This window comes from Lygodium microphyllum, chromosome 25, assembly GCF_053477565.2.
Source record: "Lygodium microphyllum isolate KBCC chromosome 25, Lygodium_microphyllum_v1.1.10, whole genome shotgun sequence".
Classification (NCBI taxonomy): Eukaryota; Viridiplantae; Streptophyta; class Polypodiopsida; order Schizaeales; family Lygodiaceae; genus Lygodium; species Lygodium microphyllum.
The window spans coordinates 43,254,299-43,270,375 of NC_141159.1; the positions used below are offsets into that span (position 1 = coordinate 43,254,299).

At 40.2% G+C, this 16,077-nt stretch overlaps 2 protein-coding genes across 5 annotated transcripts; both read left to right on the top strand.

Annotated features, from left to right (window-relative positions):
* The first annotated feature begins 1,961 nt into the window (after window positions 1-1,961).
* Window positions 1,962-5,199, top strand: LOC148014142 (uncharacterized). 4 transcript variants are annotated; one of them, XM_087667135.1, is made up of 7 exons: window positions 1,962-2,175; window positions 2,330-2,481; window positions 3,061-3,139; window positions 3,404-3,483; window positions 3,578-3,730; window positions 4,779-4,822; window positions 4,926-5,199. In XM_087667135.1, the coding sequence occupies exons 3-7, from the start codon at window positions 3,098-3,100 to the stop codon at window positions 5,042-5,044; spliced, it is 438 nt and encodes a 145-aa protein (XP_087523261.1). In that variant the 5' UTR covers window positions 1,962-2,175; window positions 2,330-2,481; window positions 3,061-3,097; the 3' UTR covers window positions 5,045-5,199. The 4 variants fall into 4 exon arrangements, 3 of the variants coding, with proteins under 3 accessions (XP_087523261.1, XP_087523260.1, XP_087523259.1); XR_015688711.1 differs by lacking the exon at window positions 3,061-3,139 and having other exon boundaries at window positions 4,464-4,822; window positions 4,926-5,030; XM_087667133.1 differs by lacking the exon at window positions 3,061-3,139 and having other exon boundaries at window positions 1,963-2,175; window positions 4,926-5,194.
* A 5,693-nt stretch (window positions 5,200-10,892) lies between these two features.
* LOC148014143 (ribosomal protein-like protein) lies at window positions 10,893-12,170 on the top strand. Its single transcript, XM_087666620.1, has one exon. It carries the CDS (start codon window positions 11,026-11,028, stop codon window positions 11,518-11,520), a length of 495 nt encoding a protein of 164 aa, XP_087522746.1. The 5' UTR covers window positions 10,893-11,025; the 3' UTR covers window positions 11,521-12,170.
* The last annotated feature ends 3,907 nt before the right edge of the window (window positions 12,171-16,077 follow it).

Here is a 16,077-nt window from a genome sequence, read left to right on the forward strand (position 1 = left end):
TGTCCATGGGAACCTACTATCAACTCATCAAACCACTCACCATGCGAAGTCATATGATTAGATACTCCCGAGTCTATATACCACTTGTCATCCTTGCCTTGCTTAGAGGTATTCTTAGAAACATGCTACATAGCAAATAGCCTATCTCCTTGATCATCCTGTGTACCACTAGAAGATGCATAGTTTCCATGTTGTTTGTATTTTGCCTTCATATTTGCTTACTTTTTATGACAATCCTTTGCTTCCACAATAATGATAGTCTTTATATAAAACTGATGCTCTTATTGATGATATATATGATTGATACTTTGGTAGAGATGTTATTGAGGTTAGTTGATGGCAAAACTTTAAAGAAATTGGTGTTGATATTAATACTCTTGAACGATGAATTGTCATGTTGGAAAGAGTTGGAGTGATCATGGGAAATGAATGGAAGATTATAGAAAATGGGAGATTCGGGTGTTGAAGTAGAAGTGATTGCTCATGATTCTCCATAATCTTTTGTATCTGCAAGGCAAAAACTCACACGAATTCACTTCTTAGGGGAGTGGGTTAGTCTTCTATTTGTGTATGTGACATAGATGAATGGGAATTTGGAAGATGGGTTAAACTTCAGGTAAGCCTAAGGTGTTTTCCCACACTACTTGAGGACCCAAATTTGTGTATAGGTTATGGTGTAAATGCTATGTGAGTATGCATGCATACATAGGCTAGTATATAGTATGTGAGTATGCATGTATAGCCTTTCTTAGGACTCTTACTTGATAGATGAATCAATCCGCCATAGTTTTCAAATGTAGAAAAAGTTGTAAATGATCATACTGTGTTAGGTTTAGGTTAAATGCTCAGAGACTCCAATGTATCTCATGACCTACTATTTTTATAATACTAGTTATACCTTTTGATTGTCATTTTTTTTGTTTATTTGAAAGACAAGGACTAAATTGTAACAATAAAAATAACTTTCCTTTTGGAGGATTTTTGGTGTTGTTATGTAGGCTTGACAATGTCTTAGAGGTTTGGCCTTTTGTTTTTAATAGGTTTTTAACATATATAAAAGGTGGATGCTCAATACTAAAATCCATTCCATGCAATCGCTATATCTACTTTTTTGTCTCAATTTTCCTTTTGAAAAAATAACGCTACAACAAATGAGCGAAGTGGGCTATTAGGTAGCTCAAAGACTATACAAAGTTCCATTAAACTATATTTGCGATTTTATTTTTTGAAAAAAAAAAAGGAGCATATGTTAGCTAGTACAATAACATATACTTGAAGAAGAAGGTTTAGATATTTTCCCATGTGGGAAAAGAGGCTCTTTTCCTTGATTTTTGTTATAGTATTCAATATCACGAGCTTCTTCTTGAGCTAGGTGCGGTTGGGGACACAGAACTGTTAGCCCTTTGGTAGAAGCTCATGATATTAGCACAATTCACAATGTAGAAATTATAGTGGGACTTTGTTTAAAACTTCTTGAGAATTGAAGGGCAACCTCGAGTCTATAGACCTATGATTGGAATTGCATCTAGCTTGATATCTTTATCCCTCCCTTAGAAAACGCCCATTACCTTGTTGTAATTTACAATGTGAGAATTGTAGTGGGAATTCGTCTAAAACTTATTGTGAAATAATGGGCAACCTTGTGCCAATAAACGTGTTTCCCTAACAATCAATAAATGTGTGCCAATAAACGTCTTCAATACAATCAAGCTGGGAGTTCATGTGCTATATTTCAAAAATGAATCCCACTTTTGATAGCTTATCGATTTCCTCTTTGACAGCATGAGTATGGTTGGGATTCATCAGATATGGTCGTTGCTTGACCGACATTGCATCAGGTATCATGTGGAATGTGGATGTCATGAGTCACTACCCTTGAATCCACTCCTTTCAGCTCGTCGAGTGACCAAGCGAAAAAGTTGAACATATCGAAAATTAACTACACCTAAGTTATGCCTTGCGATGATATTTGCGACCAAAAAGTTCAAGCAGTGTCTCAAAACTTCTTCCGAATTGAAGGGCGCTAGCACAAGCACCATTACCCTTTTGAGGACATGGGCTCCATATCCTGCGTCTCTCCTTTGAGACTCTTATCAGCAACCGATTGTCACCATCATCATCATCATCGTTATCACGCAGAAGCTTCAACGTTGCCTGTGCGCATGCGCCTTCAAGGTCGGCTTGCGAAGAAGAAACAGTCTTGTCAACAAACATAGGATCACAAAAGCACTTGCTGAATCGCAATGCTGTTTGCAATGTCTTACACTCCACATTGTTGCAATCCTCGCAAGCATGTTTGCCATCCCTTCCATGGTTCTATTTTTCTCAGGATCTCATCAGAGTAGTCGGAAGATCGGAAGGCGTGAGATCCTCTCTGGCTGCGCTCTCGCGGGAGGAGCTTCTCCTTTTCTTGGTGGCGCTTCATGGCCGTCTTGTGCTGCTGAAGCTAAGGTGCTAAACTCGCCGATTGAGAGAATAAAGGTACGAGCTGTTCTCCTGATTGTCTAGACTTTGCAACATGGCTGATCATTAACATGCTACAAATTGCAAATCGATTCGCCATAGCTGAATAGGAAGAGTTTAAGTCTTAAGGAAGAGGGTGGATTGCAGTTTGGTCAAGAATTATTATGCATCATGCCTTGCGCAATCAGTCCGGACAATTCCATTGGTTGTAGCTTATGCTTTGACTAGCAATTTCCCAGTGTACAAGATGGGCTGAGGTGCAGAAGCAAGGATTTTTCACTGTATCTTGTACTTCCATACCTTCTGCTCCATCTAATTGAGGGGCTTTGTTGCCTGGGCTGTTACTTTGTTCCAGTCTCTTTACTATTTTGTTTACAAGACACACACCTAAACAAGGGTGGACGTCTAAACCAGAGCATTATAGGTGACATAGACATTCTGCTATTTGAAAAGGCTTATGTATGTCAGGCCCTAAGCAGAATATGTGTTCAGCCTCTATCAAAGAATCCATAAACACTTTTGTTGTTAGTAGTACTCTCTATATTGGTGTACAAAAATGTCTTAACACTCCTTAAAAATGAATGGTTGATCCTTCAGACAGGCGGAAGTCCTAAACTGGCACTGCCCTTCAGTTATGCTTTTGTGTGAGGCCATTCAACACGAGAACTTCTTGAAGGTATCCTTTGATGAGAGCCAGCACATTTCCAATGCATGATCCCCTTTTTAGCAGTTGCAATAGGTCATTTTGTGCTCTCAAAGTCTCAAACCTTGAATCAGGTCGGGTTCATAAAAGTTGTGTTTCTATGAGGTTCACTTGTGATCCCTCTTGATGTTTTCTGGATGGGGATTATTTAGTATCAGTAGTTTTATGTCACTCTGAATTATGTGCTTCAAGAGACGTAACAAAGGCCATATTGTCATGGTGGCATTATTGATACAGGAGGTTATTGAGGATGACATTAGGAATGGACAATATTATGTTACTGGGAACCTGACTCCCACAATTTATGATGATAATTGCAGGAAAGTTTCGGCTTGTGCTGCTCAAAGGGGCTTTGCTATAAATTGTTTGTATTCTATTGTGTTCTGTTTTTCTGAATTGTATTTGGAACGCCAGATTCATTGATCCAACCACAGATATTCAGGGTATTGACAAGTACGTAGCAGCAATAAAGCTTCTATTCGATCCCAGTTCTTCACATCATGAACTCCTCTCTATTGACATCAAAGATCCACACACAATTCAGGCAAAGTGGAAACTAGAGGGGTACAATTCTTGTCAACTTACTTCATTGTTTTCTTTCTCTTTCTTTTTCCGGGTTTTCATGCCACTGGCCTTACTATTACTACCACATTGCGGAAGGCAATTCATTTGCCCGGTTTTTGCTAATTAGCATTTCTTGAAATTGATATTAGCTGTGACATTCTCTTGTGTGCAAAGAGAGTAGGGACAGCAGTCCCGATGATTTTGTGTGAGCATATTATAGAAAACCCACTGTTGCTTAAGCCTTTTGTCCATGCCATGCTTCATGATGAATAATGGTTTTTGGTGCTAGAACCAGGACTTAGTAGTGTAGAACCCAGCCAAATTCAGTTGATTTATTTTGTTCACACTAACCCAATCATAAATAACAATGAGAGACAGAACAGCATATGAAGGCACATGTGCAGTGCCACAAGTCTGTAAGCTTGAATGTTGCATGTTACGAAAACTAAGCCAATCCATTTGGCCCACTGCTGACTTAAGGAGAGAGAAAAGTCTATGTAAAAGATCGTGGATGGCATTGAAAGACTCATAAGCATGCATGAGCGGACCATTGTGCTAGATCAAGTTGAGGACAATCTAAATGCCACATTAAAAGGACAATGGTAAGTTTGCACTGCATGATAATAGCAAGCTTGCTGCACGCGTGAGTCCCCCATGGCCAGCATTCCTTTTGTCCTGTTCTATGACAAGTGACCAGTTATTAGTGATCTCAGGCATGTTACTTGTGTTCCAGGTTCTACTGTAGTGCCTTCAGGCAGGAGTAGTTCTTAAACTACAGTTCATCTTCTCTGCATTTGAGTGTGCCTCACTCTTTTTGATAACAAGTGGGCCTTGGGGGTTTTTCTCACATTGGCACAGCTGAACATGCATTTCTTACTGCAGCTGAACTGAGTTACAAGAACTGACTTTCAAACTGAAGTTGCTGTTGACCCGCCCAGAAGATCATTGTAGATATTAGTTTATCTTTCACTGTTCTGCAAGCTAAAATTTCACAGTATGTTTTGGAGATTGTTTTTGATGTGATGATGTCGTGAACATGATCTCTCAGGTACTTGAAAGTGCCTTGGCATCCTCACATATTACCTTATGGAGGTTTGTGGAGAATCTTGATGCACTAATCTTTTGTTATTTAGATATAGTGTGCTTGAATGAAGACCCTCTTGAAGCTACTAATTTATGAGTCCTTTTCTTACAGGAACCACTCAGTACACTGTAAATGATAAGGGTCTCATAGCATCACATGTGGAGACTTGGGATATTTCTGTTTGGACAGCCTTTTTAGAATTCTTGACACCTTCTTGGAAGCCTTTGTAATTGTTCTAACACATGTTTGCTTGGTAAAACTTCAAAATGACAAAGCGCTTTCAGATTTGTGTATATAGCTTTAACCATGTTCGGGATAAATATGTATATCAAAATTTTTAAAAATTCCAAACTTTTAAACAGTCATTATGGCAATTAAGAGGAGCACTATGAGCGCGCTAGGTCAGCTTTACTCTCTTTTCTAAACCAAATGGTTGGGGGCACTTCGAGAGGGGTTTATTGTATTGCTAGGTTTAGATGCTCACTTCTCATGTGGAGAAATTGCCTGGTTGGAGTAGATTTCATGAAATAAGGAAAGTACAAAGGCACTAGTATTTAAGTTGGAAATATGGGACATGGGCATGCAAGGACTTTAGAGCATAGACATGTGCAAGTCAATTGACTTGTGCGTGTAAAGGCCATTTCATGTCTGAGTAAACAAGTGATCTAGTAGAGAACCAAAATTCGAGTGAGGCAATAGAGAAAGCATAATGTTGTCGGACTCATCAAGTGGTGAGGTGCCAAGTAGGGAATACTTTATGAAGTAATGGTAGTATTGAGGGTATTGTCTCTACTTTCTAGAGCCACGAATGGTGCATTGAAAAGTCCAAGGACTCCCTCAAAAACCCATCCTTGCACCCTTTGGCTTTGGCTACATGGACTTGTGTAGGTCAATTCGCTCGTGTGTCTTGGGTCTTAGAGATTTCTCTAGTGTCTCCCCTCTCTACTTTCATACTTTGGGGACTCTAGAGAATGAGTGTATCATTCCTTGCATTGGTCAAGTCCAATCTTGTAAATATTTTCATACGTCTTTCCATTGTTATTGGCTAATGCCATCTAGTTTTGAGTACTTGGTACTCGCTTTTGGTTCTCCTTTGAGAGAGAGAGAGAGAGAGAGAGAGAGAGAGAGAGAGAGAGAGAGCATATCTCAATGCACATTGAGTTGCCATATCACTACTAGAGCTATGTGGTAATTTTAGATTGCCAAACTTGTATTTAAAAAATTGAAAACCTAATTTTTCAAAATAAAGAACCCACTAGAAGGACAAAAAGTAGCATGCATGTGTATATGTATGCCCACACAATGTGGGTAATTTGTGAGCCCAAAGAAAGTCTCTCTTTTTTCCAAATATCTCACTTAGTAGAGAATCAATTTGTTTACTCTCTAATGTGTTTTAAGTGTTTTAATCTCTCCCCCCCTCCCAAGAAAAAAAAGCAAAAACCCCATGTGCATGTGTGCAAGTGTGCACATGCACAACCTTGCTCTTTTAACTATGTAATTGGGATGATGCTATCTTTGATGTAAGAGGATGGTGATGGTTGATATGGAGATGCTCATTACTAGTGTCATTAGCAAATTAAGGAAAGTACATAGTGTTCTCTATACATTGATGCGACAACTCATTGAGAAAATAAAGAAACTCAATAGAATGTGTATTATTAGGGTTGAAGGTGGAGGTCCAAGATGAAGAGAATGAAGAATACCAAGGAGGCTCCTCCATTGAAGATGCTCAAGATGACTCGAAAAGTAAGCGAATCAAGCAAAGTAATGGATACAAGCCATCAGGAAGGGAAAAAATTGGCTTGCCATATTTCTTCCCACAATTGCCATTATTAATGATATCTTGGAAGAGGAGTAAAGGGGAAATGTATGAGCATTACATGTGAGAGTGGTGGATTAGAAAGCATGTGATAGTGTGTAGAAGGATATCAAGGATATACATGAAGATGGGTATTAATGGGTTTATGTGTATAGTATTGTATTTGTAGATGCACTTCGGTCCACATTGCACATTTCCATGGGTGGCAATATATAGATGGGAATCAATACTCAATAGAGAGGCATTTATTAAATGTGATAATTGTGGATTAGGATGCGTGGTATTTCTATTCAAGGAGTTGTACTTTATGATCTAGGTAGTTTGCAGAGATGAGTGAGCCACATATATGTGGGTGAGTGACTAACTTACACATTATTTGATTAACACGTGATATGAGAGAGAGAGAGAGAGAGAGAGAGAGAGAGAGAGAGAGAGAGAGAGAGCAACCCACACATAGAGCTTGTTGCAGGGCAATGTCTCTGAAAAGTTGGTATGATATTGGGTGCTATTAGATTAGAACTCATCTAAAGAGAGGTGGCACTAGGATCCATTACTTAGAGATCGACACAGATGCTCTTCAAATGTCTCATATGACGAAACAAGAGAGCTTGCTTAGTCCACATGGAGAGAGACTTGCATTTGTTGTTCATGAGTTGAGACTCTAGAGGCTTTGTGATTTTCAAAGAGTATTTTTGATCCGCCATTACACCTATGGATACATCGAGACATTATGCAAATAGTCTATTTAGAATGGTAAAACAACCTCCTCTATTCGATCTAATATAGTGTTGTTGGGAGATGTCTAAAATAACAACTATGTATCACTAAGTATTCTAATTGTTTTCTATAAATAATAGCCACGAGATATTTAGATATCATAGTCGTTTATATAAGTTGCACCTTTGAATAAGTCATTAGGGTTGGTTTTTCAAGTGTCTTTGTATGTACAATCGAGATGACAAGTGGGTCCCATGACGATACTTACAATATGCATAGGTGGAAGGTTCTTAAATCTAATCAATTTTAGATTCATATCTCATTGTATGCATTTTAATTATTTATTGGAATTGTGATAATTTATGAAGTTTCTAGTAACCTTATACAAATCATTTTTTTGAGGGGATCTTAATACCCCTCCCCCCCCCCCCCCCCCCCCCCCCCCCCCCCCCCCCGCCCCAAACACACACACACACAAAATTGTAATGCCTAACCTTACATATATATTGACAACCACACGTACACATACACACTTACAAAGACACATTACACAAGCCATATATATAGTAAGCAAGACATTATACCCATTGTATTTAGATTTGTAAGCGCGTGCACACACAAAATTTTAATGCGTAACCTTATATATATATTGACAACCACACATACACATATGCACATACAAAGACACATTACATGAGCCATATATATAGTAAGCAAGACATTATACCCATTGTATTTAGATATGTAAGCCTAAGCTTAACCCCTTGCATAGTGAGAATACCCCAATAACTCAACGGGACTTGGGTGTGCTTGTGAATGTTAAATTGTTGACAGCCTTGAAGTACCGCAATACTATGACTAGCCATTCATCTATGATATTCACTATTAGTTCCTCTTGCTCTTCGTTATCTCTATTTAAAGACAATTGAAGCCTAAAAATGCTTCTACCCTACTATGGTCCTTCTCACCTCCTTGCCAATTGCTACCCTCACAGATGCCACCCCACAACCTCTTGTGGTCCTCTCCAACCCCTTAGCGATGGTCCTTCCCAACCTCTTGTGGTCCTCTCCAACCCCCTTAGCAATGGTCCTTCGTCAACCTCATTACAATGTTAGGCCACCTCCTATTGATACCTTCTCGACTCCCCCTTGCTTCCACCACTTAATAGCCTGCCCAAATGCCTACATGGCAACAACAAACTTGAATACGAGGACTGTAGTCCACCAAACTTGTAGTGTAATGTATGATGATTTACATAGGCAAAGATCTTAGAAGCATTGAACTATAGCCCACCATGACTATTGGGATTATGATGAGCCAATGTTGCCTATTGGCCATTAACAATGGCCAAGACAGTGGTTGTTTAACCATGGAAAAGGTGGTTTATTTTATTTTATTTTATGGTCATTTTAATAGCTTAATGATGGGTATGATGACATTTTAGACCTTAGCTTTTGGGTTACCCACTAATGTAGAACCCAACTAATCCCTTTATTTGGTACAGAACCATGATTGGTTTAAGTGGCATAGTGAAACTAATATTGATGGCCAATTACAAGCTAGGAGGAATATCTGGAGATCTTCGATCCACCCCAATAAATTTAGAGCTGCTAATGCAATAAAAGGATGAAGCATACACACTAGAACTCACCATCGCCATCATTGTGTATACTTGGATAAACTACTAGTGCTTCTAAGTAGTCATGCATTTTTGTAACTCAACCAACACATTGTGTTTCTATTTTAGACAACTAGTCAAGCCTATCCTACATCATCCTAGAGATAACCTATGCACTCAACAACACTATATCCTCACACTTAGACTAAGCATCATCCATTACAAGGAGGTAGCATATCTAGAAAAGCATCTACTTTGCCTTGGTGACTCACCATGGTGCTATCCTCTACAAAAAACCTTCAAAGTATATTGGATCAGCTTCAACTTCAGTTGTGAGTAGTTGCCAAACATGGAATCCAATAAGATAGTATGTTATATGGGCGAAAATGATTGACAACTACTAGTGCTTCTAAGTAGTCATGCATTTTTGTAACTCATATTCACTTGACTGCTTCTGAGTAGGCATGCATTTTTGTAACTCACCTTCACATCAACACATTGTATTTCTATGTTAGATAATTAGTTTGGCCTATTGTACACCATCCTAGAAAGAACCTACGCACTCAACAACACCATGTCCTTACACTTAGTCTAAGCATCATCCATTACAATGAGGTAGCCTATCTGGAAAAGCATCTACTTTGCCTTTGGTGACTAACCAGGCTGCTATCCTCTATAAAACAACTTCAAAGTATGTTAAATTTGCTTCAAATTCAATTGTGAGTAGTTGTAAAACATGGATGCCAATAACGTTATATTTTATATGGATGGACAGGATTGACAACTAGGGGTTGATCATTGGCACGTGTGATTTAGACTACTACTTTTAGTTCTCACTAACTGTGGCATCTATTTTTGTTGTATGTAACTGATTGCCCCTTTACCCCTAAGTGGAGGATTTTATTGGACAAATTGTATTGTGACCCCCCCTCCAAATTATCTACGAATTTTTTTTCCAAAAAAATGGGACTCCTTATACTTGGCTTTGATATTCTGTATGCTAAATTCTATAAGTAAGTGTTGTTGATGTTAACATGATGAGTTTGAAACAAAATAAATGTTTCAAGTTAGTAAAAAGTGTTGTAATAACATGCACACACATAACTTGACCTAGATCTCTTTACATGGATGTAGACATGCATTCACGCATGTGCATGTGCACACACGCACACCCGCACACATGCACACACACATGCATGCATACATAGTCACAAGCATAGACATACACATAATAACAAAATCATGAACACACAACACTCTATGGCTTTAATATTATTTCTTGCATATTCTATGGGAGATACTAATTATCCTTCCTCTTTAAATATAGTAGATATAACATTATAGCTCGATAAGCACACATCATTTAGTATTTCTTTCCTTATCTTAGCTCTTGTCCTAGGAAGTTGAGATAAGTTGCTCCTTAAAGTTTATAAGGTTCGAAGTGGATGGGTTCTCAACCTTCTTATAGCCCCCATTCTACTTACAATCCAAATAGAGGTAAGAGCATGACTAGGTATAGTCAAGCCCTATCTACTTCTTGTTTTTACATTCTTCTTAATAGTTGTTGTAATTAAACATTCTAATCCATGTTGATACTAGGGTTTTGTGTGAGCTCCTAGCATAGCCTTTAGAAATGCACTAGCACACTGTTCGCCTTGATTCCTAGCATTATAGCTCTTCACAGTCTTATGCTTGTAACATTGCCCTCTGTATATCACCTTATCTTTTTAGCTTGCTTAGTCATCTAGAGAGGAGTTATATGCAATCATACCGGAGCGAAGGGCTGGGAGAATCTAGATGAGGAGTGCTTGGCCCAATTGGTTGTGTAGTTGTCCCAATAGTTGTTTCTATGCACAAACTCAAACTAGTCATGCGATACTCAAACGACAAGCGATATGTCTAACGAATACCGTGATTCTGCAGTTTGGTGCTGGATCGTCGGTCGCATGTGGATAAAGGAGCTGTGAATCTTCAAAGCATAGAGAGAGTGGTCTCTGGTAAAACCCTCTCCCGCCCTGTGATTCTCTGGTTAAAACCCTACCTCCTGGGCTTCGGCCATGGATGAAGAAGGGCGCAGCAGAGGAGGCAGAAAGAGAAGGCCAGGGCCGCCCCCTTTCAACCCTCCATCCTCTTCTTCTCCACCATCAGACAACAGCCCCGCCGTGGCAACAGTTGGTCCTCGCCCTCCGCCGTCGGCGCCCGAGCCCAAGGAGCTGATCGACCGATATGTGGCCAAAGGGATGGACAGGGACGCCGCGGGCGAGAGGGTGATACGCGACCTGCAGGCCGCCTTGCAGCGCTCGTGGCTTCCAATGCAGCGTATGGCGTCGGTTGATCGGGCCCTCCGCTCTGCGTCGTCGACCCTCGACTCCACCGCCATCCGCCTGCAGCGCATGGAGGCGAAGCTGGACTCGAAGCCAGGCCTCCCACAGGTCTTCCTGGCCGGCGTGACGGCGGGCGCGCTGGTCCAATCGGTGGTGGCATCCTCAGCGGTCATCGCAGGCGCGCTGCACAGCCTGCGCAGCAGCATCCAGAGATTGTTTCAGAGGTGACTTGATCCAGATAGATGTTTTGTTCTTCTCAGAGCCCGTAGAGCTTTCTCTGATGAAGCGTGAGGCCCTGTATCTTGCTTTCCTTTCTTTTTTTTGCTCTTATCTTTGGAAGATCTCTGCAGCAGCATAGTTCATTTGCAAAATGTCGGAATTTATTCTTGGAAATGTCCCAAATAGACATGTTTCTCTGCATTCTTACTGCTGCTGTTTTTCTGTCAAAGCATTTCATTATCCAAACAGTTTCTGTTCATGAGTTTAGTAATGGTCTCTCTCTCTCTCTCTCTCTCTCTCTCACACACACACACACACACACACACACACACACACACACACAGAGAATGTGTGTGTTAAATGACATGCAGGGTGTCTGTCTACGGTCCATGAAGCCCGCTAGTATTTTCTGAATCACATCATTGCCTATGGTTGCATTGAAAGATGTATATGAAATCCTTGCAATCTTTAATGTCCAAACATGAAACCTATCCAGATTTAATGCCCAATGGGGCTTTCCATACTTAGGGATCTCATTGCAGATATTTCTATTCGTTCAATGTTTAAAGTAGATATTCCACTTTGATATGTAGTCCAGACGTTGCATTGCCAAAGAGGCTGAAATGGGATTTTGATATCAGCTATGGAATGCTAAGAAATTATTGAGTGCCTTACAATCTTTGTTGCCACCGCAATTTCATTCTTTGTATTATAGTCTGGTTATTGCGCTCATCAACTTCAAGTAGCTAGATCAGAGTGGTTTGTTCATAGAAAACCAACCAATCTTAGATGTATATGTATAAGTTGCCAAACATGGAAGAAAATGCTATGTAGGTTTTTGAATACAATAATGGTGTGTTAGTGTGCTAATGTTGATGCCCAAGCATGTTGAGTTTAATGTGGTGCTGTGTGTTTTTCTTGTGTAGCTAGTGTATGTATTTATATTGTGGTGGGGGTGAGGTTCATGTGGGGTGGGGTTGTCGCCAATGTGGGCTTGGGGAGGTAAGTCACACTCATAACGTGGGTTTAGCATAAGGGATTTTGACACATTTTTTACATACAGAAGGGTCCCATATAAAGAGGTCACTTGACGGATTGAATAGAAAAGGGTTATGTTTTATTAAGGAAAAATTCACATATAAAGATATTTATAAATAGGGTTTGAACGTATGTGATATAGAGAGTATATATAGTGAATTCCTCGGGGGTGTGGCATATATGTGTTTGAATGTAAGCGGTGAGGGTGTGTATATGTGTATGTGTTAAATGTGTGGTGAGAGGAGGGGAGGGGGGATTGTGTGATGTGGGAGGTGTGTTTATATGGTAGGGATGTGTGCATGTGCATTGATACTTGTGGTGGTGAGGGTGGCAGTGGTGGCAAACCAGGCGGCGGTAGTGGGAGGAAAGCCAAGCAACAAGCCTTGGTAGTGGTAGAAGTGGTGGTGTGATGGTTCAGTTGGTGAAGGGGGTGGACTGGCACGAGCTTGTCGGTGGCCAGAGGCATCGTGAGGGAGAGCAAGGGGTGGGTGTGACATAGTGGGGAGGTGATGGCAATGGAGGCGTTGGCAGTGATTGGAGAGGCCGAGGGGGGGGAGGGAGTGAGAAGTAGCACGGTTAAGGATGGAAGAGGTGGCGGCCCAAGGCGGTAGCAAGCCTTGGTGGTGGTGGAGGTTGATGGTGAGGTGGTGTGAAGGGCGGTAGCGATCGAGCACGAGGAGCAATGTGTTGTGGTGGTGCTATGGAGTGTTGGAGATGGTATGGCAAGGTGCACTCGTTGTGAGATAGAGCAGTCATAAGGGGGTTGTGGGTGAGGAGAGGGAGATGGAATGGAGGGTTGTAGGGCTAGGGCATTGTCTCAGGACGTGGGTTTTGTGGTAGCATAGATAGGTGAGGGAGGAAAAGCCTCGGCGACGGGGGCAAAAGGAGAGGAAGAGGAGTGAGTAGTCGTGAGTAGGGCTACAGGGCTCGTCCCAAGACGTGGTAAGGTGAGAGGGAGCATTGCGGGTTGTTGCGAGGAAGGCGATGAAGGCAATGGGTCGGGTGCGATGGCGGTAGTGGGGTCAAACCCTTTTTTTTAAAAGTAGGGGGAAATATGGCGCCGTCGTCCCTCCTTTTTTTTCTCCTCTTTTCCTTCATTTTTTAATTCTCTTCCTTCTCTTTTCTACTTTTTCTTCTCCTCTTCTTTTTTAAAAAAATTCTATTTCTCCTCTTTTTTATTCTCTCCTTCCTCTTTTTTAAAAAAATGTTTTTTTCTATTTTTTTATCAACTACTAATTAAAATTGAAAAAAAAACCATGATATCCAAATCCTAATCAACCATGAGCAACCGAAGACTATCTTTAAAAGTTTTAAATATTTTAAAAAAGATTTGTAAATAAAAATAAAATAAGAGTAGAATGGATGATTCGTGATAACAAAAATTTGTATTTTTTAAACCAACAATTTAATTATTTCGTTTATTATGAATACAAAATCCTAACTAAGCACTTGTGTTTCGAAGTTGGCACTTTTGCATCCTTCTTATTTTGCATGTGCAACACATGAGTGACTTTGTGGTTGATGTGTTCTTGGTCTCAACAATGAAATCAAAATCACATGCCATACGAGTTCAATGTGTTCTTGGTCTCAACAATGAAATCAAAATCACATGCCATACGAGTTCAATGTATTGGAACGTTAAACATGCTCAATCCTTGAAGAGCTTCAATGCTCGAGAATCAATAACTACCTCTTACATAGTCTCTCGTCGCACATGAATGCAAGCATTCGTTTGTAGTGAGTGGCATGGCCTTTATTCAATCCTATGAAGGATGTATTTTGCATAGTCTACGATCCAAGTGAGTTGCTCCTTTTACTTCCAACTCTCTACAACTTTCACATGTGAGAGAAGCATGGGATGACAAGAGAGTGCTTAGAGAGATGAGAAGAGCTTCATTCTCTTGGTCCCTCACTCTCAATCTCACTCTCTTGCTCTCAATCTCTCTTACTCTCATATCCTCTCACAATTGGAAGGTAAGTGTATAAAGTTTGTATACACATGAGTAGCTTGTTCTATTCATTCTCATAAATATTATACATGATTTTTAGGGTTAGGGTTTTCCCATCTCTCTTGGGTATCCATTTCACTTTTGGGCCTCAAGGTCTGCGGTAATTTCTTATTGCATGCTTTCTCTATGGTAAGAACAAACTAGAACCTTTGTGGTCTCTCTACAGCAGTCTATGCTATCACTACAAGGTGCATTAGGATCGTACTCAGCTTGTGGATTTACATGACGAATCAATATAATTGTTACAACCTTTTAGCAATTCAAGGATGCATGTGCTTTATACACATTGAGTTGTGGGGTGAATAATCCAAAGATTAATTTAAAAAATTAAGCTTATTGTGCTTGTTTGCTAGGTTTTTCTCATGTTGATGCTCATTTAGATGGCTCTAAACATAGCTTGAATGAGAATTTTAGGATTCCGTCTATTAAGACACTTGGTGTATAGAAGGCACAAAAGGATGCTAAAGTACCTGATAGTGATCTAGGTCCACATAGGTTAAGTAGAGTGAGAAAGCCAAGACAATGATTAACATATGATAGCTATGTAGCTCACCACTATGCATACATGGGTAAAGTTGTGTGGGATATGGAACCCACTTCTTTTGAGGATGCAATGGATAATGCATATAGGGATTGTGCTTTGGATGAAAAAGTAGTTGCACTTATGAATAATGACACATGGGAGTTGTTGCCCTTACCTGAAGGCAAGAAAGCTATTAGCTACAAATGGATTCACAAGGTTAATAAGCATAAGTCAGATGGATCTATTAAGTGCTATAAGGCACAATTGGTTGCCAAAGGCTATGTGTAGACTCATGGTATTGATTATGAGGAGACCTTTGCTCAAGTGGCTAAAATGGCCACTATAAGGGGGGCTGTCATAGTAGTGGCTACATTGAAATGTTCAATCATAGATTAAATGGATCTTAAGAATGCCTTTTTGTAGGGGGAGTTGCAAGAGAAAGTTTATGTGGAGCAGCCACTTGGTTATGTGAATGAGAATCATCTAGATTATGTGTGCCAACTTCATAGCCTTTTGTAGAATAAAGTAAGCACCCAAGGCATGGCATGGTAGGGTTGCAGAATACCTTGTCAACATTGGATTTCATAGATCATAGATTAATCACTCACTTTATGTATGTGAGAGTGAAAGCTGGATTTTGGGACTCGTTTTTGAAGTGTTTTAGCCCATTCTTGGAGTGAAAAAGTGGTTGGGAGGTGTCAAGAACCAAAGTTTCATGCAAAATTGAACGGTGGCAGATGGTCAAGTTAGAGTTTTCTTAAGTGCATTTTGATGCTAGCAATCCAACGCAAGTCTTTGTTCGTCGACTCGAAGGTCGTTTGACCCTCCATTTAATCCCCGCAAGGTTTAGCACTCTAAAGCAACTATGTGACTCGGGAGCTAAAAAGTGTGTGATGGGATCAAGCTTATATAAATTTCCACATCACGGAGTCAGCTGTCTAGTCAGATCGTAATTCTAAGTTCGTTTGTCCCTCCAAACAGACCAAAAACCCTCAT